Source organism: Drosophila takahashii, chromosome X (assembly GCF_030179915.1).
Source record: "Drosophila takahashii strain IR98-3 E-12201 chromosome X, DtakHiC1v2, whole genome shotgun sequence".
Classification (NCBI taxonomy): Eukaryota; Metazoa; Arthropoda; class Insecta; order Diptera; family Drosophilidae; genus Drosophila; species Drosophila takahashii.
The window spans coordinates 4,242,893-4,268,450 of record NC_091683.1 but is presented as its reverse complement, the minus strand read 5'-3'; the positions used below and the strand labels follow the sequence as shown (position 1 = coordinate 4,268,450).

Below are 25,558 nucleotides of genomic sequence, written 5' to 3'. Positions count from 1 at the left end.
AGTTTGTCTAACTAAAATTCAGCCACTGCATGCGCTTAGCCCCTTTTAGAGAGGAGGAGGGGACTGCTAGCCCCCTAATTACTCCCCCCGTTTACCACCAGTTGTCAACCAACTTTGCGTTGTGCAAAAAGTCAAATGCGCTTATAACACTACACAATACCAAAGCCGCAGTTCGAGTTCGAGCTGCTGGTGCTGCAAATTCGAGTTTCAGTGCTGCCAACAATCGATTTCCGAAGTTAGCTAAATTTGTTTGTAAATATACCACCCAAGTTGGTTATGAGATGGTAATAGTTGACTTAATTTTATAGGATGACAAAAACTTCTACAAGTGCGATTAAAATTATAAAATAATTTAAAATCATACTTCTTGGTCTACAAAAAATGTAAGAAAATATTTTTTTAATTGCCACTAGAACACAAAAAATATATATACTAATTTCCAGAGATATACTGATTTCAGGTTTGACAACATTTTTTAGCTTCTTAACTTAAAAAATTCATAGCTACGTTGAATGGACACAAGAACCTCTTAACTGACCTTTAAAAATACTCCCCAAAAAATCAAGCCAACTGGCCAACTCTAGTTGGCCACCATGGGCGGCGGGGGGTCAGCCGGGGAGCCGGGGGGTCACGGGGGTTAGAGTACGCCTGGCAGTGACAGCGATGGCGACAGTTGCACTGCAGACTGAGCTTACGACTGCCGAGCGACTAATTGGTTTACTTATGGCCTTTATTTTTTGCAGTTGCAGTTGTTGGACCCGAAATGCCAGCAACACTTTTTAAGCCATAATTGTGAGGGGGGTGTGTGTGGGGTTTATGGGGACTCCCCCGCATTTCCTGCAACTCAATTCGCTGGGGGAACCAACCAACCAGTCAAAAAAAAAAAACAAATACAAAAAAACTACAAAAATTACGAACCACACACGAGTTAACAATCAATTAGGGTCCGAGTTTCCTGCGATTTTTTTGGCTTTTCTTTTTGTTCCCATGTTAACCCGTATGCTGTCGCAGGAGTCGGGAGTCAAAGGGTTAACGGGGGCGGGGCAACGTCTGGGCTTATGTTTGCTTTCGCCTTTAACCGTTAACCAGTCGCCTTTTGCCTTTGACGAGACTCCTTGCCAGCCAACAACAGCAAGTGATTACTTATTTAAAAACTCCATTAGAACACGTCGAATTTACAGGGGGCGCTGGGCCTTGGGTTTGGGATTAGGGCCTGCACAGTGCAAGCCATAAATCTACACCCAAAACGTAAAATTATGTACAGTTTTAGAACCTATTTATAAGAAATAATGACCTAAAAGTAAAGCCATTGTTGAAATCTAAAAAAAAAAAACCTACAAAATGGTTTAAGATCGTATTTTCCCTTTTGACGGTTTTTCTTTAATAAAAAAAAATAAAATAAAAAAATTAATATTTAGCTAAGAAATATGTAAGTTATATATTTAAAAAAAATATTTATTAAGAACTTGTCCTCACAAATTGATTTAAAAATATTTACAATTACTCTTTTATTTCTTTCTTAAGTTTCTCCCATAGCTGACATAAGTTTATGTCAAGCACTGTCCTTTCCATAGCTAACTCATTTCTCATTTTCCCATTAACTTGGGCAAATACTATGTCATCATCAAACAAGCCAAGAACGAAGGAAAACCAACTGGGAAGCAGGCAGCTTCAAACTCAATTTACTTGAATTTAGCCAATGAAAATTTTTGGCCTGGCCACTTTTTTTTCAAGAGGCTAAGATTAATTTCAGTCTCGAAGAGCAATTAGTGTGGGGTTACACTATATATGTATACCATAGTAATCAAATAGTTGACAGTTTCTAAAAATTAAGTATATTTTAGAAAAATTGATCATAACCGTTAAGAAGGCTAATAATACTCATATATGATAATGTTTAATCTTTTCAAAATTGTTTCACAGCTATGAAAAAGTCAATTAAGCCGGCAAACATTAAATTGATATTTGATATTATTTTTCATCCACTTGGCAGACTATCTTATAAATCGCCGTTTGCCATTCTGATGCGTTCGGCTTTGTATTTTTTGCTGCTCTTGGAGCTCTCGGAGTTTTCTATTTGGCTATTTGGATGGGGTGAGGGGGATTTCAGAGGGGGTAAAGGGAGGGGCGGGAGGGCAAACAGCTTTAGACACTTTAACACATTCCTCTGGGAATGAATACTCTCTGGAAGAAGAAGCCACTAGCGCACACACAGCCAGACATTTTAGTGGGCCTTCAGCATCGACATCGAAAAGTCTCAGACTTCGACTTGGACGAGGATAAAAAGGTGCACCGCGAGAAATATATAATTCCAGATAAATTAACTGGACAGTAGAAGGTATTTTCGCAATGAAGGTTATTCCAAATAGAGTATGAAAATTCTCGACAATTTACTCGCTATTTAACTCGAGTTTTCCCTTCAAAAAATAGATTGTATCGAATCGATACTGTCAAAATATCAAAAATATCGATAATTTTCAAGCTCTAATTCCCAAGGCATTTTTTAAAGACATTTATTATTATAAATATTATTTATAGTAATACTAAGCCACAAAAGCTTTCTTAAATTATATTTTCCATATTAATTTTATTTTTATAAATTCCTACGTTTCATTTTTCACTGTGGCCACGAGCCAAGAGAAACATTTAGACGACTTTCCAAGACCGGTTCTTTTGGCTCTATGAACTCGCCTTCGTCCGCCTCGTACTAACTAGAACTTGTGGCCAAAATAAAAGGCAAACATAAAGCAGCAGCAGCAAGGTAAAAAAATCAAAAAAAAAAAAAAAACCAACAAAAAAAGGAAAACAGGGAAATGGTCAGCCAGTTGGCCAGTAGCACTTGGCCAACGGCCCTGTCCTTCTGCACCTTTCCGTTTGGACGGATTTATTTTAGTTAATAAGCGAAATCAGCGAAAGGCCCCGCGAATTGCTGGCATTTTTCGGTAGCTTTCAAGTTTTCAAGTTTCCGCAAAATAAATGAAAATAGTTTCAATAATTTTTATGTTTAACATTTAAAATTAAATAAAAATAAACTGAAATATTTCTGCTCTATTAACATTTTTAATTTCAAAACTGGATTTTGGTAAATTAGGTAATTAAATATCGAGAAATAGAAAACTGTCGATATTTTTTCAAGGTCTATCCGAAATGCCTTTTTCTCAGTACTCACTGCCGAAACTGCCAAAACATTTGGACAGTTTAGCATTTGGCATCTTGCCGCCCTTTCTTTTGATTGATTTTTTCGCTTGTTTACTTTTTTGTACACTTTGTGCGTGGCGGTCGCGTCCTTTGATGGTCGATCGCTTTTTAGAACCAATCAGGCGGCCGCCAGGAAGTCCTGAAAATCAGAGGACCCGTCACTTTCTGACTCGCCACCTTGTTGGCCAACTAATTAGATTCCCTCAGAGTTGCTGGCTAATTGAAAGGTGAGGAGTGCGCGCTTCAACTCCTGTCAGCTGGCAAGTTTTAAGCTGCTGGAAATTTCCAGAATAATTGGGCAGATTGAAAGAAAATTTCTGGGCAACGAAAAATAGCAAAGAACTTGTAAAACTCTAGAAAGTTTTGTTGGTTAAAAACAATATTAATATAAAGCATTTATAACCAATTTGATAAATGTTTTCTTGTCTAGAAAGAGATTTATTTTAAAGGTCCAAAAATTAAAGGATTTCAATTACAGAAATATTATTTCATATTTCCTTTTTTCTGATGTCTGGTATTTTTAAATTTTGTTCAAATCCTGGTACTGCTTCTGGTTTTATCCCGAAACAAAAACTGTAACTTCTTCATCTTAATTAAAATGGATCCTAATGGCCAAGGACTAAACAAAGGATTTAGCTGACGGCGACGCGACAACATTTTGAGCCAATTGCTTATGAGACAAAAGAGTCAAGTTATTGTTGTTAATATAAAAATAGTGAGAGCGCACAAAAGGATGAGCCCCCAACCCCCTCATCCCTCACCACCCACTCAAACATTCATAACTCTGACATTTATTTATATTTTATGAAAGTGTCCCAAAGGATATGAAAGATGAGTAAAATGGAAGACCAAATAGAAAAAGTATCTCTCTCGTTTTAAAACTGAAATCACAAGCTTTAAAAACGAATTTTTAACCATAAAAATTTCAATCTACAGAAAAATAATATTCATTTTTATGATATTTGTTAAATATTTGATGGTTTAACACTAAGATTTAATGAATGAATACATTTCAGTTTTAAATGAAAATTTGTAACCATAAAAATAATATTTTTAAAGTATTTTTTTTAATTTATTATAATTATAATTTATTATTATTTATATATTATTTAATTATTTAATTATTTTTATAATTTATTATAATTTTTTGTAAGTCCTTGCCATTTATAGCTTTCTACCCCTCATTAATCTTTATTTTTCGAAATACTTTTCCGGGATAGTGCCAATCTTATGGCGGTTTTTCCGTTTATTTGCAGGTGGCAGCTGCCACGTGACCGCAAATGTCCTGCGGCACTCGTGTATCCTTTGCACCTCAACAAGCTTGCACTTACTTATTTTTTTCTCAGCGACGATCGGTTGACAACGGCAAAGTAAATTCAATTAACTCGAAACTAGTTTGGCACATAAACAAAAATCGCAAAAAAAAAAAGAAAGAATTAAAGAAACAACGAAATTAAAGGAGAACCGCTTACACACACGCACACACCAATTTACAAATATTATATTTCACTTTATTTTTTTTTTATTTTCCACGGTGCTCCTTTGCTGAAAACTGGTAACAATTGTTGTTGTTTCTGATCGCGGCTTCAAATCGACGCTCTTTCGGAGGACTGGCGCTCTCGGCGAAGAGAGAGCACAGGGTCTAAGGACAGGGAGAAGAGCGTCCTCGCGCGAGCAGCACCAAAATCCTACTGCGGCCAAATCCCACGGACGCAGCGACGTCCCCACGACGACGACGCCGGCAGCGCCGCAAATGCAGTTCGTTCGCCACAGCAGCGGGCACAGCAATAGGTCCGTATTCAACTCCAAGCGGCTGTTTCTGTCATTAGTTGCTCTCATAAATTAATAAATGTTATAAAAATATTATGGACAAAATATTAAATTAACAATACTTTTGTAGTATATTTAAACAGTTTATAAATAATTTTATTTATAAATTTATTATAGACGAAATTTTACATGAACAATATTTTAGTATATAAACAATTTTATTTATTTAAATACACTGACCTTAAATTGCCATTGCTTTGACCTCTGCTGTGCCAATGAAGTGCAGAAGCAAAGAAACAAGAACTGAAGCAAAAACAAAAAGCAGTTACAACAACAACAACAAGCTGTTGCTGTGTAGTTGTAGTTGTAGTAGGAGTTGGAGCTTGAATTGGAGTTTGGAGTTCCCAATCAGACGAAAAGCAACTAGCGACGCGCGCGCTCTTTGAGTTCGCTTTTGCTCTCTCTCTCTCTCTCTCTCTATCTCTCTCTCTGACTGACATTACGTATCCGCCAAACAACGTAAAACTTAAACCGGCATTTTGTTAGGCGCACGTTTTGGGCCTACGAAGAGAGGGATCAAAGAGGAGGGGGAGGGGGAGCGAAAGAGAGAAGGAATGGAGCGGATCAGCTTAAAGCGGGACTTTTTATTGATGAACTTTTATAGAAAAATAGGTATTATGTTAATGGGACTTTAAGGTCAAAACCCAAATAAGTAGGCAATAGATTTTTAATGAGAAATTATTATTAATTAGAATCAATGTTTTTTTTAAGAGGGGAAAAATATACATACATCGATTTTTCCAAATATGTACCTCAACTTTGATAAATCATAAACTTATCCCTGATATGCCGAATCCGCTCCTGGAATTTAAGCATTCGCGTGTGCAGAAGGCAGTGCAACAACAGCAACCCCATCGCCGCAAGAGAGTGTGCATGTGCATGTGTGTGTAAGTGAGCCGCAGCTGGCAGAAAACTTCCTACTTTATTACTGGTTTCCAACTTAATAAAATATGTGGAGCGCTTGATTTACTCTCAACAAGGATGCACAAGGGTTAAGATAAGAGAGTGGGCGGGGGGTCCAAAAGAAAGAGAGCATGTAAGTGTAAAGAGAGCCACTTTCTTTGCCAGCTGTTTCGCAGAGCTTCTCCTGGTGGCTTTTGTTTTTGCCGGCTAGGATCTCTCTTCTTCTCTGTTCCTTCTCTCTGTCCCTCTTCCACCATCTGCCCTCTCACTAGCGAACCAGCTGTTGCTCCTTTAAGCGCCATCGTGCCTGAATACACTGAAAAATAGTAGTTTTCGAAGAAGTAGAACTACAAAAAAATCAGGTTGTAGTTAAGAATAAACAAAGACAACCTTTTTTACAAATTAAGAAAATTGTATAAAAAAGAAGAATCTCTTTTGCTTTTACATTATATTTGTTACTAAAAGGAAAATTAATATTATTATAGTAATAATAAATACGTATAAATAATTTTAAGTTTCGGTTTTCTGCATAAAAAAAATAATACTTTAGAGAATAAATTAAACTTGTATATTATATCTTCTAATAATATAATATTTGTTTTTTAAGGTGTCTAATTTATTTAATAATTTTTAAAAATTATAAAAACAGAATAATTCTTATGCAGTCTAGTGTTACTTAAAGTCCATAGATTGATATTGAAAGTTCTTCGAGTGTAACAACAGATTGAACAGTGTGCTGTGCTGTGTGTCTTGTAGTTTATTGCAATTTCTTATTAATAAGCGCCTTTTATGTGGAGCCGGGCGTTAGTGCCGTCCCAGGGGCGACATTAACGTTAATAATAATAAAATGTGTAATTGCATGCAGCGAGGAAGAAGAAGAGCGGGCTGAAGCTGGCCAAGAAGAAGAAGAGGACGAAGAGTTCTAACCAGTTTCGCAGACGTCGTAAGGCCCATGCCCATCTTTTCCCCCAACTTTTCCTCTTTTTGCAGTCCAGCCAGAGGTGTAAATCATTTTCTAATCGCAGCCAGCAGATCACATGCACACGCATCAACAAGCCAACACACACACACATACACAGATACTCTGGTAACACAGATACTCACTCACACCCAAAAAAAATAAGAAGAAAAAAAGGAAAACAGTTGGACACTCGAGTGGACTTGACTTTTGTTTTTGGCACTGCATTTACTTTATGTTTACGTTGTCAGGCTAAAACTTTCCAGCTTATTCGGTTTAAGCCAAAAGAACAATATTCGAGTGGGTGGAAGGAGGTTGGAAGGGGGTGCAAAGGACAAAAGGGGGGCTGAACTGCAGCCAAAAGTCGAATGCAATCAAAGAACCAACGGAAACAGAAGCACTTGCCAGGCTGTCGGCGTCACCAGAGATGCAAAAGTGTTTTAAAGAGATACGAAAATAAATCAACTAAATAGGAAAATAACTGAAAAATAGGAACTTTTGAATATAATATTATTTACCATTCCCAAGCTATAAAATACCAAAATAAATCGACTAAATATGAAAACTAATAAGAAAATTGATATTATACAATATAATATTTTTTACCAATCCTAAGTAATAAAAGAACAAAGTCAATAAAACTGAATTAACATTAAAACAACTTTTTAAATGAATAGTTTTCACCTATAACTGAGTTTAACTTTGAGTTATTTATGAATGATAATGATTCTTATCATTAAAATGTAGAATAACAAAAAATATAAACACAAAAAAAAAACATATATAAAAGCCAGTAAGAGTTAAGAACTAAAAAAAAACATAGTAGACAAGACGGTATTTTCCCCTTATCCTGGAAAACCATAAAATTTATTGGTGACATTTGTGTAGAATGTGCCCGACGGATTTAATTCAATAAATTCATGGAATGCTTTGTGGTCCTGGCATTCACCAATCGAAGTGGCTCGTAAAAATCCCAGAAAATATCTGGTCTGATATGTCTTTCTTCTGTCTGGCTGGGAAAACTTTGGCGGCTGCAAAACTTTTCTCGTCCTTCTCGGCAGCATTTTGTGTCTTAATTTCGGCATTATCCTGGCCATCTTAATTAAGCTGCCTGTCAGAAGGCGCCACGCCCACCGCCGTCTGCTCATTTGTTTGCCGCCATGTTTCGTGGGGTGTTTGGATTTTTTGTTGTTTTTTTTTTTCGTTTTTAACCCAGTACACACTGTACAGAACTTCCGGTTCCGGTGCCGCTGGCACATTGCGTATCCGCGAGCCACATTTCAACTATTGCCATTGTCCTCGTGGTTTTTTTTAGGTATTTAACTTCCTTTTGTTCCTCTGCTTTTTATTTACTGTTCAAGCATAATAAATTAAAATTCCCATGCTAAGAAAGTTAATAAAAATGTAATAATAATAAAAATGATAAGAAATATTTAGCTAGAACTAATTGGGAATTACAAGTGCCCACTAATGGAATATTACATTTACTATTATATTACGTATACGTCATGGGTAAATACTTTTTCTCCCTATTATCTGTAGCTGAGTTTTAAGTACCAAAGTTCTTTATGCAGGAAACCTAAAGCGAGTCATCGTCGAAAAATGTGAAAAGCCTTCAAATAAAAGTGCTCACACCTTTCTCTCGGCCACTTCTTAATTGTTTAATTCGTTTTTTTAAGAGCCTGGCAATGGCCATCAACGGAATCAAAGCGATTTCATTAGTTTTAGCACTTTTATGGGCCTTTTTAGAAATGCAAATCGAAAATCCAGCACACAAGAGCTCTAAAACGGAATACGGAAGAGAGTTTGTGTGTGTTTGCTTGTTTGTTTGTTTGTTCGTTTCCCCTTTTTGCACGCTTTTTCGGCGAAAAAGGGGGGACAAGAGTAAAGGCAAAAGATTTGAAAATGTATTTTTCTCTTTTTAGGAGTATGCAAACAACGCTCTCAACTTGCTTATTTCAATTAACTTTTGTTAAATTTATTTATACATGCAATTGCACTGCAAAAAATATTTAACAAAACAAGGAATTCATTAAGTTATTTTATTTTAATGAAATAATTTCAAAAATAATATTTAAATAAGGAACAATTGTTTCCAAATTTATAAATTAATTGAAGAAACAATTTCTATAAATTTTAAAAATCTTAACCTTTTTCGAAAAACATATCTTTTTACTTTTTTAAAATGTAAGATAAAGAAAGAAATTGACTATAACTGAGCATTATTTTTCTCCGTGCATCCATGTATGTTGGCTTATTTATTTGTGGGCGTGTGTGTGCATTGTCAACAAGCCCGTTTAACAGTTAACAGGCCCTAATTGTTTTTTGGTTTTCTTTGGCTCACTCGTGCCGACTTCTTTTTATTTATGTTTTCATTGTTTATTTATATCCCTTTAAATTCTGCGCTGGTTTTTAATCCTTGACGACGGGGTCATAGAGCGATCGCTGCATCTTAATCCTGGCCACATAAACCTCCCTTTTGCACAAAAAATACAAACTATGCGGCGGATTCATTCACAGAAATATGCAAATGGTACGGGGGAAATCGTGCAAATTGAAAGCGAGGCTGGCAAAACACACGCCCAGTTGAAAGCCCCATTCCTCGGAAAAAAAGGGAAAAGAGGAAAAGCGGAAAAGCAGACTTTGCTGCGTACTACGCGGCTTACAACTGCAATTACAACTACGACTACGACCACCCTGGCTCCACCTGTTGGCCGTTATGGGAGTCTGTCGTGCCTCCCGTCTCCCTTCCACACTCCCTCTCTCTTTCTAGTCCCTATCAGTGCTGTAATTATAGCTAGTTAGGAATAAATATAAAATAAACATCGGTTTTTTAAAGTAAAAACCCAATTACAATTATCAATTAATATTGATATTCATAGTGATATAATAATTATTTAAAATGTAAAATGTTATTTAAAAAAGCGGTAAAATATTTCATTTTTATTTTATAATTAATGCACAACAAATTTAATAGTGTCATTTAAGTAGTTTTGAATTAAGGGATAAGTCCCCTACACTCGGATAAAAAGTGCAAAGAAATGTGATATTCAAAAAGTATGCAACACAAAAAAAGTTTTTCTGAAATCCCCCCACAACTGATAGAACCCTTGATAAATCCAAAATAGGTAAAAGTAGAAAAGTAAAAAGTCCTAGGAAATGTGACATTTAAAAAGTATGCAACCAAAAAATTTTTTTGATTATACCAATCAATAAGAATATAAATTAAAGGAGGATAGCTATTTTAGCACTAATAGCGAGGCAACACTAGGCGGAATTAACAATGAGCCAGCAACGATGTTAACTGAAAAATGCTTTTCGCCTTTGCTGAGCTGTGGCTGAATGCCATGGGTATTTGGGTTTGGGTTTGGGTTTCGGGTTGGGAGCCACAGATGTAGCTGGGTGGATGGTTCAGCGGTTAGTTTACCACCCAACTCCCCCCCTTTTAACCACCATGGTGCAGTGAACCCGGGGAGCCGCTAAGTATGCAACACAGAACTGAAGTTTAATTGGGAGCAAAATCCATCGAAACATTCCAGCGGCAGTCGAAAGTATTTCACTAGCGGATATATTTCTTTATTGCTGGTGCACATATACATATATGTGGGTGCTACATAATATATATATATATATATAGATTGGAAAAAAATAAGTAAACTACAAGATACAAGTGCTCACTTTTCGCAGCGGCTGGTGCATGGGAAGCTGATTATGTTCCTCGCGGGCTAAAATGTTATTTGTAGATACTTTTATGCACAGCTGTGTTCAAATTAATATTGCTATTAAATTATGGAATATTAAAAAATATATATATTCGTATGTATATATGAAAGATATGGAGAACATTTCAAAATAAAACAAAAATGTATTTATCAATTAAAAAATCAATTTTATCAGTTAAAAAATCAATTTAAAACATTCAATGCTATTATCAAGATAATGTTCTTTATAATAGTTTTAATAATAATAAAAGTAATATTACCAACATTATTTAAAACACAGCTGTATGTTTAATTTATTTTTTTAACTTTTTGGATATTAATATATCGGTTGCTTGTTGTTTAGTTCTCATAGAATATTTTACTTGTTGTTTAATCGATTTAATATTGCACTCAAAGAATTTATTTTGATTATTTGTATCCTTAAGCATTTCTTGTTTAAAATATCCAGTTTTAAAGCAGAGTTATTGCATTTGCCGCAGTATTTTTTTTTGGTAAGTTAATAATTTAGTTTTTATTAAAAAAAACAATTTTTATTAGGGCATATATTGCGAGTGATCGTAAGTTGTCCAAGGATTTTTCGTATTACTTGTATATCCATAGTCGGGCAAGACTTTAGGTGTTTTATAATAGTTCTTTGTCTGGATTGAATAGTCCTGAAATTTGTTTCTATTTTAGTCTATCGCAATTAGGTATTTAAATGGACGAACCTTCCTCTGATAGCCCCCCAAAGGATTTGGTTTTTCCGCGCTTTCCTCCGCTGGTTTTACCTTCAGCACCGCCGAATGGGGCAAGTCCCCAACCTTTGGCTTTGAGTGCGATTTTAAAGTCAATTTCAAGTCTATTTTGGGCGGTGGCTCCCGACGGATTTGCTCCTCGATCTCATATAGCTCTTGCTATATGTATTAAAAAAAACTTGGAATAACCTCTGATGGTACTTTGAAATAAAAGAAAGGTACTGGAACTCACCCGATTTTTATAGACCATACAGCAGGCGCGCAAAGTAAAATAATATATAATCTCCACGCCCGAAAGCAGTGAGAATCCGAGAAAAAGACTCGCGATTCCGCCAAAGGACACCAGCAGATCCACCCATCCGAAAAGGACCTCACGCTTATAGCGAATAATCGGCCAGGTGAGGAACTCCACCAGCACACCTGCGGCTTCTGGTCGATCTACTCTGTAGAACAAAATAAATTACGTTTACTAATCAAAAATAGATACAAAAATATTCAAATATTCTCACATTTTTAAGAGCTTATCAATATTGAAGACCGTCTTCGAGCAGCTGAGCTCGCATTGCAGGCAGTCCTTGATATTCGTGATGTTCGTCTTGAACTCATCGAGACAATCGAAATCTTTGACCGTGCACATGGGCACATTTGCTGCGAAAATCAAGGATTAACAACATATAATTCGAATTATCAAGTATATAACACCAATGGGCTTGTAGAAGGGCGGATTGCACTTGCAGAGCTTGATGGCCTTGTTCATGCGACACTGCTTCATGCAGGAGGAGAAGGTGTACGCATCCGGGAAATAGTTGAGCTTCACCTCGTCGCTAAAGATGCACTTCCTCTGCCCAATGGACAGCTGGCGGGCATCGTCCGTGGTGTAGGTATTCTTCTTCGAGATCCTCACCTCCACCAGCTGCGGCTCCGACCAATCGATCTGGGCATTGAAATCCGAACCGAAGTACTCCTCGTTTGAGAATATAAAGATCTATTCGATGATTAGGCATTAGAATAAAAAATATTACTAGAATTGGTAAGAGAAGAGCTGAAGAACTCGCGGTTACATGAAGCTCAAGAATTCGCGCTTACATTAAGGTCAAAGTGGCTCGTAATGATGCTTAAGAATTCGCGTTCACACTGTTCTAAAGAATATTTGTATCAAATTGGCTTTAGTTAAGAATTTCTGGGAATCACATGAAGCTGAAGAATTCGCGCTTACATTGAGGTCAAAGTGGGTTGTAATGATGCTTAAGAATTCGCGGTTGCATAAAAGTAAATATGTGTATTAAATTGGCTTTTGTTTTTTTAATTTTCTTAAATCATATGAAAGAATTCGCGGGTACATTGGTTAAGTATTTTATGTAATTTGTAAACAACAACTTACACTAGCAGTGCTATTGGGCACAAAGAAGAGCGCCCACTTCTTGTCGGTTTCGTAGAGATCATGAGGTGCCCCGGTCTTGACACTGCAATAATAGAAAAACCCCAAATCAGATCGGAACAGACCAACTCAGATCTAGAAACTCACTCTTCGGTGGGCGTGGACTTGAAGCGACTGTTGAAGGCGTAGCAAAAGCCGTGCTCTGTGTAAATGGGCTCGAAGTGGTCGCAACAGGGTATCTCCTCGTCGCGATACTTGCAGGACACGAAGGTGCTCTCGCAGCTGATATGTCCCTCGAAGGCCCATTCCCGGATAGTGCTCGCATCGAGCAGATTCTGCGGAATCGACTGGGACAGCACCTTGGCATCCCGGATGCTCTCGAAGTTCAAGGAGGTCAGCAGTCGCAGGAATGGGGTATACATTTGAGCCTGGGCCTCGTCGTAGTTCCTTGATGGGGTTAAACAGAAAATAGTAATATATATTTGTAAAATAATAAATATTGAGCCTTAAGACTATTAAGTAAATCATTATTATTCAAAGATAATATAAAATATTATTGGAACGGGTTACAGAAGAGAATCTTAAGAATTCGCGTTTACATTTATGTTAAAGAAAAAATAGTAATATATTATAAAAAATAAAATATTTATAAAATAATAAAAAATGAGGCTTAAGACTGATAAGAAAACGTTCAGGAAAATATAATATGAACTGCTTTAAGAAGAGATCATATTAAAACAGAATCTAAAGAATTCGCGTTTACATTTATGTTAAAGTTAAGGCTAAGTTACTCACGCCAGTGTATTGTAGACCTTCTCATAGGTCTTGTCATGGTCAAAGGCTGCCTCCGGACAGACGACGGTGGTGGGAAAGACCACGTTCTGGTTGTGAAAGTCCGTGTCCAGGCCCGTGATGGTCGGATTGGTCTGGAACTTCTCCCAGAGGCTCATGATGATGACTAGCGCTGTGACGGCACCGATCGATGTGAAACAGAACCACATGAATTTCTCGCCAATGGGGCGGCCCGTTTCGGCGATATAACGCACTCCGTGGAGCGTCGAGTTCTGGAAGAACTCCTTTGTCTGATAGATGAGGCTGCGCCGAAAGATGACCAATGTCTGGAGGCCACGTTGCCTCCGCGACTCCGGCGGATGGCGTTTCTCTTGCGGCATTTCCGTTTCAGGAACATCGCTCGCCCTCGGGGCCCTTGAAATCGAATTGAACCTATGTACTAAAATCGATGCCCTGGCGTCCGATTCGAAGTCAACATTTAGACTGAATCCTTGAATCCTGAATATGCATTGCCCGAAAACTCGAAATCGATGCTCATTAGTCGACCTGCGTGCGGTTCCATTTATTTGGCGGGTCCTAAAAGCCTTTCATTGTTTATGTAATGCCCGTTCGCATGCCTCTGATTGTTCTGTTCCCTCGAATCGGGGCAGTTAACATGGTCTATCTAGATCTACCGTATGTGAACCCTGACATACTGACATCGTAATGAGTACAAAATATTAATAAAATGTTTTTAAATTAAATATTGCAAAATTGAAACCTTTACAAGAAGCATTTTTAAAATTCTAAAAGAAATGTAGTTAAGTGAGGCAAGGTTTTAAAAAGATTTTATTTAGATAAATATTTTTTAACAATTATAATACTTTAAACTTTAATTGCGATATAATCCAAATATAAATTTAAAATGAAAATACAATTCTGTTCTAAAAAAATGTACAGTCCTTACCAACTTTACGTAACCCCCCGAAACCGAATAGATTAAGGTCAAGGATTAAAGTAAAAGTCCTGCGCAATTGTGGGTTAGTCCGAATGCTACCGAATGCAGCTGGTTAAATGGTTAAATGGATAAATGGCTGGCTAATTGGTCGAGCCTGTCTGAACAGCTTCCGGCGCCGCCTTGCATTCCTTGCAAAAAATCGCATATTCCTATATGTGGATGGGGATTGGGATAAGCCACTTCACTCCAAGGATCGGAGAAACTTCACAAGTTTTGTGTGAACTTCTGACACGGCCCAGACTCTCTTTGTTCGCTCTTTCGCCCTCTCTTTCCCTTTTTTATTTATTTATTTTAATTTTTTCTTTTTTTTCCTTAATCGTTGAGTGTTCTCAAGTTTCACAAAGAGGTTTTGGATTTTCGGGACTTTGGGGTTTTTTGGGCAAACAAAAGAACTGCTGGAATGAGTTGACCCTGATGGCGGTGGTCAGATAATCGAAGCCACTGGCGCCAGTCGAATGGAGTTCCTTTTACCCCGCATTAACCCTACGTACGCAAGGTTTTGCATATTTTATTTTGGGATATATATTTGTGGATTAAGGAAACTGTTGGATATATCAAGCAAAAATAAAACAATTTTCATGGCTATTGATTTTAGAATTTAAATTAAACTCGAGGTGTCCATGTGGGGTTAGAGAAAATCCTAACGGACCCTAGCATAAATTAGCCAACCCCAAGGATCTCAGGCAGCACCTGCGGTAAAAGAAAAGTAAAAAAAGGGGGGAACTATACAAATAATACTAAACTATATAATATAATATTATATAATTAATATATATATTGGAATTTCAGTTTTCTCACTAAAATGTGCTATACTTAATATTTCTTTTTATTGTATAATCTTTGATACTAGGCCTGCATTGCGACCCACTTATGGGCCAAAACTGAAAGCCCCCCTACCAAAATCCCGCCTTATAGCCTCTCAATTTGTTTCGCTTTTAGCGTTCTCCCTCGATTCGGCTTCTTATCAGCGATCATTTGTCAAAGGCCTGCCATTGAAAAGTTGCCCGACCACTGAGCGAAACGGCAATTGCAACAAATTTGTTCGCCCCTTCTCTGGACCCTTTAGACCCCCCGCCTCTGCCCCAACCCCTTCTGCTCCAGTTGACAAAAGAAGAGGAGCAGAAAATGAAAAGATACCAAAGTGGAGGAAAGGTTACGATACAATTATACCCTGTTGGATTGCTAAAAAGTTTAGGGAATTAAAAAATTAATTTAAAATATATTGTTTACTGATAATGGCTATGAATTTGTCCTTAAGAAATGATAATTTAAATTATAAATAAATTAAATGAGGAAAGATAGAAATATTTATTTTTAATAACAGGCTTAAGGAATTAAAAAATATATTTCGAATATATTGTTTACCGATAATGGCTATGATTTTTTCCTTCAGAAATTTGATCATTTAAATTCTCAATAAATTAAATGGGCAAATCTAGAAATATTTATATTTAAAGGATAAAAGGATAAGGATAAAATAATCAGTCCCAAGTTTGTATATAGACAGACAACCAACACCTGTTGAATGTCGGGTATACCCAATGTAATCCAAGATCGCTGAACGCCAAGAATCAGCGCTGCCATCGTCGGGGGCATTCTCATAAATAAGAAATTGAGAGTAAACGAGGAAGGGGATCCCCATGAGCTGGAGTAAAATCTATGGGTATACTGGCTTCGATAAACCCTTTTTCCTTTTTTTTTTTTGCTTTCCTTTCTTTTAAATTCTTTTTATGTTACCTTTTTTTTCTCCTGCGACGAGCGGTTTCAGTTTCTCGTTTTGCATTGCATCGAGGAGCAGAGCACCAAGATCGATCGGTGGCGAAGAATGTTCCTTGAATGCCCCGATCTCACCACCCTGCGTCCAGGTGTCCATTCCACTATGTCCGTCCTTTTATGTGATTAATGGTAATTGCTTTTATGGCTTTCTACGTAGCTCCTCTGCCACAGTTTGTTGCGGTAATTTCGCTTTTAGTCGCAGTCGCAGTTACATATAGCCTCACTCCAAAATAAATTTGCACTCGCAGCAGAATAAAATAAAAGGATATTACATAAATTGGCACTCGTAGCAGAATAAAATAAAAGGAAATTACAATTACAAGTAAAATAAAGATTAAAAAGTTTCTACATTTCTATGGTAATTAAAAACAATTAAAAGTTAAAATTAAAGTGAGAAGCTAAAATTAATAGTCCATGCCAGACACGGATTTCCATAAAAAAACATTAAATTATTCTTTATTATTCATTAAATTATGCTTATAATTCAAAATGTTAATTTCATTCTTTTATTTCACTGCTTTTATGTTATAAAAAAAAAATGGTTGTGGTTTCAATTGGCGATTCTACCGCCGATCGGCGTGTGCTCATCCTCAACGGCCACCTCGCGATATTGGCTGAACAATCCGCGAACCTTGTTCAGTGGCGTCTTAAATATCCACGGGCGCGTCGCCGCCGCCGGGGGAGCAGCAGGGGAAGCTGCTTCCACGGACCCGCCGCCATTCACGGCGATCGTTGGGTGAACAACTTGAATACTGGCGGCAGACGGAGTGCGCGGCAGGCGAGGCAGCATTGGCGGCGTCGACGGTCCTGGGCCGGAGCCACGTCTTCCGGCTACGACGGCGGCCACAGCATTCAGTTTGGGTGCCGCCAGGAGCCGCTTGGAATGCAGCGATGGCTGGCTGTTGTGGCTAGCACTTGTTCCCGGTGACCAGGGGTCCGGCTTTTGTACCTTCACGTTCTTCGGCGATGGAAAGCTGTTGAGGAAATGACAGACAAATTATTAAAATAAATGGTTTAGTTAGTTCCACAACAAATAAAATCAATAAAAAAATAAAATGAATTATTACACACAAAAAATAAAGTAATCTACAAAAAGCATAATAATAAACGGTTTTTAAATACCAAATGGTAAAAAATTTTAATTTAAAATAAAAAGAAATTAAATGGTTAAGGTAATTCCACAACAAATAATAAAAATAAAATGAATTATTGCACAGAAAAAAAATTAAGTAATCTACAAAAAGCATAATAATAATAAATGCTATTTAAATAAAAAATGATAGAAATTTTTTAACTAAAATAAAAAGAGATAAAGTAATGGGCTATGAAATAAATAAAGGTCTACAAAAGATCATAATAATAAATGATATTCAAAAGCAAATGCAAATACAATACAAGCCTTTCAATGTCCTACAATATATGACATCAAAGTATAAAGTCAAGTTATTAATTATCGGTGCCCCACACTCACAGATTCATTTCAGCTCTGGAGAAGCTCTCCATGGCAGTCTTCCAGGCATGGACATGCGGCAGTGTCTCCTTGTCAACGTCCACATTGGAAAGGGCATTCAGCACATCCAAATCCCGCTTGGTTGGCTCGTTTCTGCAAGTAGTGGAGTAGAGTTAGCTATGGACTATGTAGAAGTAAAAATCCAGTAAAAAAATCGCACCCGAATATGAACAAATCGTAGCGCGGCTCCAGATCCACGGACATGCGTGGCGACATGCTCTCCGGTGGCGTACGGAAGTTCTCCTCATCCTCGCTGCTGCTACCATATTTCGTAGAACAATCAAACTGCAAGAGAACGAACAATTAGGGAAATTATTTAATAGATAATCATAGATAACTGAATCATTCAATTTTTGTTTTATCATAGTATGCCATCAATGTCTGATTTGTTTAATTTAATTCTATGTGAAATAAATTTAATGTTTTTCTAATTCATTTCGAATTGAATGAATGAATGAATAATTTTTATGAATTTGCTAGATTTTTTTGTGTTTTCTTTTGAGAACAATAAGTGGAAAATTTTTAACAAATCAATGTTTTAGTAAATCAAATTCAGGCAGATTTAATCACAAAATGATGGCCCTTTCTTCTTCAAAAGAAATAGTCCTTTGAATTATTTCGGAATTCATGCCCTTCATTCATTCAATTCTGTTAAACTCAAAATTCTAATTAAGGGCCGCTTTCTCGAGTCCCTGTCAAAGTCCCTGATAGCTATCTGTTCGAAAAACTTAAAGACCAGATAAACTGTTCGTAAAAGCAAATCCGCTTTCTCGACTGCTTTAATTTATCTGAACGAGAAACAATTACAGAGTGCTGTTAACGCACTGTGAAGTGCAAAAAATGGCATGCTTCGATTATTTCATCAGCTGTTTGGGTATAATTCAAAGGAAAAGTCAACTGTGATTTCGTTTCTTCTTCATAGTTGGCTTTGGGAAATCAGCTGTCATTCTATCGAGCCGAAAACGCTTAACAGGGACTCCGAGTCCCTGTCAAAGTTAGCTCTCACATTTATGCTCGAGAAAGCCAAAATGCCTTAGCAGGGACTTTATCTGTTCGAGAAACGTTAGCCGGCACTCGAGAAACCGGCCCTAATTCATTCTTATAAAACAAAAAATTCAAAATATTTCGTTGAATCCATTCATGCAGGGCTCTAATAGACTTACAAATGGAACATCATTGTCGCTGTCCTCGTCTTCGTCGTCGCTTTGTTGCGCCACAACTGCCGCCCTCGGCGCTCCAAAGCTGCTGGCACCCAAACTCAGCGAAACGTGCAGAGGAGCGGTGGTTCCAGTGGATGCCGATGCCGCCGCTGTATCCTGCAGCTCCTGAGTCCTAGCGGCGGCTGCCGCCAGCAGCGACTTGGTGCGCTTGCGCCGACTGGTCTTCCGGCTGAGATTGGCGTCCCACAGGCAGGCGCATCCCTGCTCCGTCTCCCAGGCGGCCGAGCACAGCTCCTCGGTCTTCAGCGTATCGGGCAGGTGGACGGCGGTGGTTGGCGCTTGCTCCAGCATCACAAGCAGGCTGCCGCATACGCAGCCCAACTGCTGCTCCCGGCCGCCCTCGTCGCCCAGCAGTTGGCGCAACGAGCGTAGCATTTGGAGCAACTGCAGACGCATCGCCACGCTAACCTCCTGCGAATGGGTCACATAGCTGGCCACCAAATGGGCAATGCGCGAATGCACCTTGCTAAAGTCGACGCTCAGGAAGCGTACATCGTCCTTGAAGCTGACAATCAGCGATTTCAGTCTTTTGAGCTCGCAGAGCAGCGTGTCATTGATGGACACCATGTTGCCGATTTTGTTGATCATCGTTTTGGTGATGCGCTTGGCGAACACCTGCAGTGATTTCTCGACGCATGTGTACGGGGTCATGACCCCGGCGGTTGGCGTAGATGATGCCGCTGCGGCAGCTGAGGCACTTCTGTCCTTGCGCAGCTGCTGATCGCCCGACATCAAATCCAAATACTGATGCAGATGGGAAAAATTCCACACCGTCTCCAATTTCTCTGCCCGCTGTTCGGACTTCTCCACAAAATATGCCTCCAGGCGATCCAGTCCATCGGGCATACAAATATCGACGAACGAGTCGAGAAAGTCCCAGTATTCGCGCCAATCCAGCTGCTCCTGGCGTGCCAACTGACGTCCCACCACCTCCAGACCCTTCTCGATATCCGTGTTCTTGATGTGCCTCTCGCGGAAGCTATCGTTCAGCGACGTATTCATGCTAATACTCGTGTCCAGGACTATTGATTCATCGGCCATCGAGCCGATGCTAGTGTTGCGATAGGCCATAAAAAGATCCGGTCTCATTTGGCGTATGGGTGTGGCCGGGAATTCCAGCGGATACCCAGCAGTAGCAGCAGCAGCTGGCTTGACATTATCATTGTTGTTGTTGCACTCGTCGTTGCCTCCATTGGTCACTGGATGCGAGGAACGTTTCGGTGAGCTGGTGGCCGTCGCCAGCGGACTAAAGAGCACCCTGCGTCCCGCCGCGTGGACAGGACTCGAGTGGCTACTCGGCGTCACCTTCACAGGCGAGCTAAATGGGGAGTTGGCCAGCGGCGACATCACATTGCTGTTGACCCTCGGCGGTGTCTTCCAGCGGCGGTAGAAGTTCATGGCCTTTTCGCGGGACATGGGCCCCGCCAGCGCACTGATCGTCAGGTCCACGCTGAGTCCCTCGCACTCGTCCGTCTTGTGTTGCAGGTTCTACAAGGAGTAAGAATTAATACCTATCTATCTATTTATTTATCTATCTATATATTTCAGGGACCTTAACTGTTATAAGTTTTATTTTAAAAATCTCACTTTTACAGTTATTTTTGGATTTGTAAAGTAAAACTCAAAGAATAACTGTTATTTTATTGAGTTTTATAATAAAAGTTGACACATAAAAGTCATTCGTCGTGATCAAAATAAAACTCAAAATAAATTTTAAAAAAATATAGTTACAAAACATGAGCGGTTGGCTTTTTTAACAAATTTTTAGTTTTATAAAACACGGTTAGCACGTTTTTTTTTAATTATTTCATTTTTTCAAAAATTAAATAAAAATTAACAAATAATAGTTATTTTTTGAGTTTTATTATAAAAATCAAAAAATAAAAATCATTACGGATTTGTAAACTACAATGGCTAATAAATATAGTGGTGTATTTATAAATATTTTAGGACCCTTCTAAGTGCAAGATTTTTTTCTAAGAAAAATTTACAATAACAAGTTTTTTCGGTCCCTGATATATTTAGCAAGCTAGCTTAAATAACTAAAATAATAATTACAGCAATATCTGTGCTAATATCTAAAATAGACAGACACTCACCGGCGGATCTTTGGGCGAGAACGGTTGACCCACTTTCGGGGGCAGCACATTGGATGAAGATCTCATGACGGGCACAAAGTGCGGATCATGCAGGAGCAGCTGCAGCTTGGCGATAGTCACAGGACTCGCTTGCCCATTACGCAGGCAGATGATCTGCGGTTAAGAGAAGTTAAAATTATTATATTACATATAAACAAGTGAGCTTAACTCACTTCCTTCGGCTCCTTGCCCTCCGTATTCCTCAGTGACTTGCATTCCGGATACATAATGAGCAGCTCGACCATCGCCACATGTCCCATCTTGGCGGCAAAGTGCAGCGGCGTCTCGCCACGCGCCTTATCCGGCATATTGAGGTAATAGTCGACCAGACTCTGATTGAGCTCCGAGCACATCTTCGAGCTGCCCTTCTTGCCCACATACAGCTGGGCAAACTCGCGATCCGACATGGTCGCTATGAGCAGCTTGGCAATGCTGGCCTTGTTGTGCTGGGCGCAAATGTGCATGGCATTGTAGCGACAGCCCTCCTTCAAGCTGGTGGGCTTGTCGCCGCTGCTTATTAGAAATCTGGGATTGTCCCAAATGATCCGCTTGACCCGTTCCCTATTGCCGGCTTCGATTTGCTTGCGAAACTCGACCAGCTCCTGTTTGGTGGGCGCCCAGAAGGGAGGACGCTCGCCGGATAATTCCTGCTGCTGCTGCTGCTGTTGTTGTGGCTGCTGAACATGCTGGCGGCCATTAACAATGATGCTGCTGCTGCTGAGGCTGCTTGGCGATGAAGTGGGCGAGCTGCTGAGCTGCAGTAGGCTGCCCATTGAGGAACTGCCGCTACCCGTCGGCGAGGAGGAATACGAACTGTCCGTGGAGCTCTTATAGCCGCTGCCACTGCCGCCGCTTAAAGGAATGGGCTCTAAAAAGAATAAGTATTTAATATATATAGCTAAGCAAATATTAAATAGCTCCTCTATACTCACTGCTTTCGGATTTGGCCTTGCCGAATCTTTTGAGCGCCTCGATGCTCTCGAAACCGAACTGAACGTAGCTCTCGGCCTGCTCCAGATTGGGAAATTCGCGGAGGCGGGCCTCCTTGTAGTGCCGCAGGACGTCCAGCGCCTTGGATTTCTCGGTGAAGATCAGCCACAGTGGCGAATCGGCTGCAAAATGCGATGAGAGGAATAAACCATTAATAAATGAGCTGGCTTTTTTCTGGTCACGCCATCGGTTGGGCGAATGGTGAATAAGTGAATAACGAGAACGAGGGGCGAATGCCGCACGAGTCGAGGATTTTGGTGAGCAAAACAAAATCGTTGGGTGGTGGGACGTGGGTGGGTGGTGTTTACATGCGTGTGACGCAGCTGTTGGCACAACGCCGGCAAATTTTCCGAGGCCCTGCCTTATCGAGAGTATCAGCAGTTTTGGTCTCAGATTGCCGCTGATTTTAAAGATAACCAGCATAAGTTGGTGCTATTTCTTATAAATTTAACAACGAACGTAATAAATTTAAAAGAAATAAAACACAAAAAAACGTTTGAATCTCAACAACAAAATAAGGTAAAATTTTAAATAAAAAAAAAATATTTTATAAATGATTCCATGAGTTTAATATTTGTATAATTTTATTTCGAGTACCTACATATTTTACTTTTCATTAGCACAACACCTTTAAAACCGTTTGATCACTTTTGACTGCTAAACTATCCCATTTCACTTGTTGAATTTATAAAAAACAAAAGCCAGATAAATTTAGATCGCAGCTGGGGTGTACAGGCGGCAGTTCATATATTTCCTCTCAACATTACCTCTCGAAATTAGCGGGTATGCCATAATTAAATTTACTTTCAACTCTTCGCAATGTGCGAGCAAAACAAAAACAGAAATAAAACTAGAGGCAAAAACATCACAGCCTTGGGGGTATGGTAGTTCTAATCAATGATCTGATAAAAGCTAAACATACAGGTACATATAGCATGTGGAACTAACAGATTGTACGTATGAAAGTTCAAATAGTGGGGCATAAAACAATTTCTATTAGATTAATTCGACACTAATTGGGGGAATTATATTTTATGGGGTAAACAGAGATAACTTTGGTTTTATTTACGGGGTATGGTTTAATAAATAAATTCTAGGTACATTTTGAATACCACTGTTAACTAGGTTTTTACATTTAGGTACGTTTTTGATGTTTTACAAATAGGTACAACAGTTTGTCTGGTACTCGAGTGTTAAATCAATCGCAATAAGTATTTCTATTCTTATTTTTTAATTTTGTTTGCTTTAGGGTATTCTATAAGTCGACTTGAATTGACTTTCCGATTCGTAGCTCTCTTTTTGCGCGTTTGTTTTCTTTTTTTTTTTTAACAAAGACTGTTGACTTGGGCCAAAAGACAGGGACAGGGACAGGGACAAGGGAAAGGGACTGGGGCAGGAAACAGGGACAGACACTACCCACAACAACACAAACCGGCAAAGCTGGGGGTATATAAATATTGGACCCGGGGACGCTAAAAGTACACGCACTCACTTTTTTGGGGTACTTGCTTCGCAGCTTGCAGTATAAATATCACTAAAAAATTTTAAAAAAGGAGGAGAATTTGGTGGGTACTGGCTGATATAAAGCTGCGTTCGTATTAATAGTTTTTACTATTTTAGTACGGATATAATAAAAAGAAATATAGAAACACAATGATTTTATTATTTTTCCAGACTAGATGAATAGATGTTTTTGAAAGCAATTCCAATGTATACATTATCTTTAGGATTAAACAAGTTTTGAAGACTGTTTTGAAATATGAATCTACTATTTTGACCGCAGCTGTGCGACTGCTGGAAGAATGAACTGACAGGTCAAGGTCCTAGTAATGCATTCATTTTGGGCATTGCCTGGAATGGGAATGGGAATTGGATGTGGAAGTGGAATGAACTCGCCCCAATCGGTTATTGTTTTCGAATCGCATTTAATTGGATTAAAGAGAGAAGGAGGGACTGTGAGCGAGCGAGAGCGGGACAGTTGCATCTAATTAAGCAGGTAATTGCAATTGTTCACCATTTGTTTATAATTAAATCGAAAGACCGCTCCCAGACAAGGAAATCGACTGTGCGAGCAAGATGGCTGCGCAAGCCCCGATTAATTTTATTTTTTTTTATTTTTACTCAATTCTCAGAAGTTTTAAACACACACATGGACACTTCTTCATGGGCAGTTAGTCATGGAGCGGAATAACAAAAACAAAATAATATGGGAATCCCGAAGTGGGAATACCCTGGATAATAGATTTAATTTCTTTCTGTGTTTTAATAATATTTAGTGCTTAGAAGGGATTTTTACCTAATAAAATCCAATTTGTTATTGACAAGAAACAAAATGCGCACAATGAACCCAAGAATTTAATCAAGAATATTCCTGTCAAATAAGCCGCAAATTGCATCCCCTGATGAAATAAACCCCTAAATTCCAGATGGAAGGGTGATTAAACTCTTGGAGAGCTCAAGTTGCTAGTGGGTTGAGGAACTTTAACTGAGAAAGGTATAAAATGTTCTTTAGCTGCATTTTACAAAAATGGACTTTCCAACAAAAAAAAACTATTCCAAATTCCGAAACTGTAAATATTTTAAAAGTACATAGTTTTAGTAAATATAAAATCACTGTTTTTTATATTTCATTCTCCATGGTTTATAATCCATGCTAAAAATAAAGCAGGGTATTTTGAACTTCAAACTGACCTGGAAAACCCAGTTACCCAGCGATTACAGGGTATCACAACAGCAACAAGCGGCAAATAACTGGAACGCAACACACACACACTAGCACACACACTCTCTCCATCTCGCTTCTACTTACGTGGATAGTCGGGATCCTCGTATTTGGCGGCATTGCTGTCCTCCGCGGAACCGGGCGGCGATGATGATGAAGATCCGGATGACGACGACGCCGGAGGATTGTTGACCGCCGCTATGGAGCCAGCACAGTGGGACGCCAGGCCCTCAATGGAGCCCGCCTTCGAGGTTGGGATATAGACCCCGAAAAAGATCGCCATCTTTGCGAATAATGGCGGATGCCATGCAATGCGAAACGGTAAAACAAATGTAAAATCACGAAATTCCAGGCAACTCTGCTCTCCTCGCTCTCTCGCTCCTGTTGCTGTTGTTGTTGTTGCTGCTGCTGGGTGCCACAAAGACGCAAAACACAAAACGGAACACGCACTGTAACGATGGCCAACCGAATGATGGGTATGTAACAAGTCGGTAGAACTCCACGGCTCGTCAAGTTCACAGAACTTATTGGGCTTACCTCTCTTATTTCCAAAAAAAAGTGCAAACAAATGCAACGCGAACAAACAAAAAATGTGCACAACAGTGTGACCGCGCCGCAAACTATGAAAAACACCAGAGGCGGCTTGACGGTAAATACCGAAATATACCGTTTCAGTGTTGGTAAATACCC

At 38.9% G+C, this 25,558-nt stretch overlaps 3 protein-coding genes across 4 annotated transcripts in view; all 3 read right to left on the bottom strand.

Annotated features, from left to right (window-relative positions):
- Window positions 1-11,701, bottom strand: part of LOC108068126 (uncharacterized) — a 118,667-nt gene extending 106,966 nt beyond the window's left edge. Inside the window, exon 1 of the mRNA XM_070219259.1 lies at window positions 11,578-11,701. The gene's annotated coding sequence lies outside the window, so the exon portion shown is untranslated. The remainder of the gene's footprint in view (window positions 1-11,577) is intronic.
- Window positions 10,381-14,197, bottom strand: ppk23 (pickpocket 23). Its single transcript, XM_044395125.2, is given in 7 exon segments — window positions 10,381-11,504; window positions 11,578-11,788; window positions 11,855-11,993; window positions 12,048-12,330; window positions 12,727-12,808; window positions 12,871-13,170; window positions 13,519-14,197. Coding segments are annotated over 7 exon segments (1,752 nt in total). The 5' UTR covers window positions 13,896-14,197; the 3' UTR covers window positions 10,381-11,144.
- Window positions 14,198-16,716: 2,519 nt separating this feature from the next.
- Window positions 16,717-25,510, bottom strand: Ankle2 (ankyrin repeat and LEM domain-containing protein 2). Of its 2 annotated transcripts, XM_017140639.3 has the most exons (9): window positions 25,406-25,510; window positions 24,956-25,317; window positions 22,089-22,268; window positions 21,330-22,024; window positions 21,118-21,270; window positions 18,962-20,506; window positions 17,959-18,083; window positions 17,760-17,891; window positions 16,717-17,262 (listed from the first exon to the last, which is right to left on the bottom strand). In XM_017140639.3, exons 2-9 carry the CDS (start codon window positions 25,149-25,151, stop codon window positions 16,839-16,841), a joined length of 3,450 nt encoding a protein of 1,149 aa, XP_016996128.2. In that variant the 5' UTR covers window positions 25,152-25,317; window positions 25,406-25,510; the 3' UTR covers window positions 16,717-16,838. The 2 variants fall into 2 exon arrangements, with proteins under 2 accessions (XP_016996128.2, XP_070075407.1); XM_070219306.1 differs by lacking the exons at window positions 24,956-25,317; window positions 25,406-25,510 and adding an exon at window positions 23,639-23,797.
- Window positions 25,511-25,558: the final 48 nt, after the last annotated feature.

Excerpts from the sequence above, each read along its gene's own strand:
- Ankle2 (XM_017140639.3), bottom strand. The coding sequence starts at position 25,151 with ATGGCGATCTTTTTCGGGGTCTATATCCCAACCTCGAAGGCGGGCTCC. Across the intron at positions 22,269-24,955 it reads CGAGGATCCCGACTATCCAC|CCGATTCGCCACTGTGGCTG; the intron begins GTAAGTAGAAGC and ends CGCATTTTGCAG. Across the intron at positions 17,263-17,759 it reads TCCAGAGCTGAAATGAATCT|CTTTCCATCGCCGAAGAACG; the intron begins GTGAGTGTGGGG and ends TTTCCTCAACAG.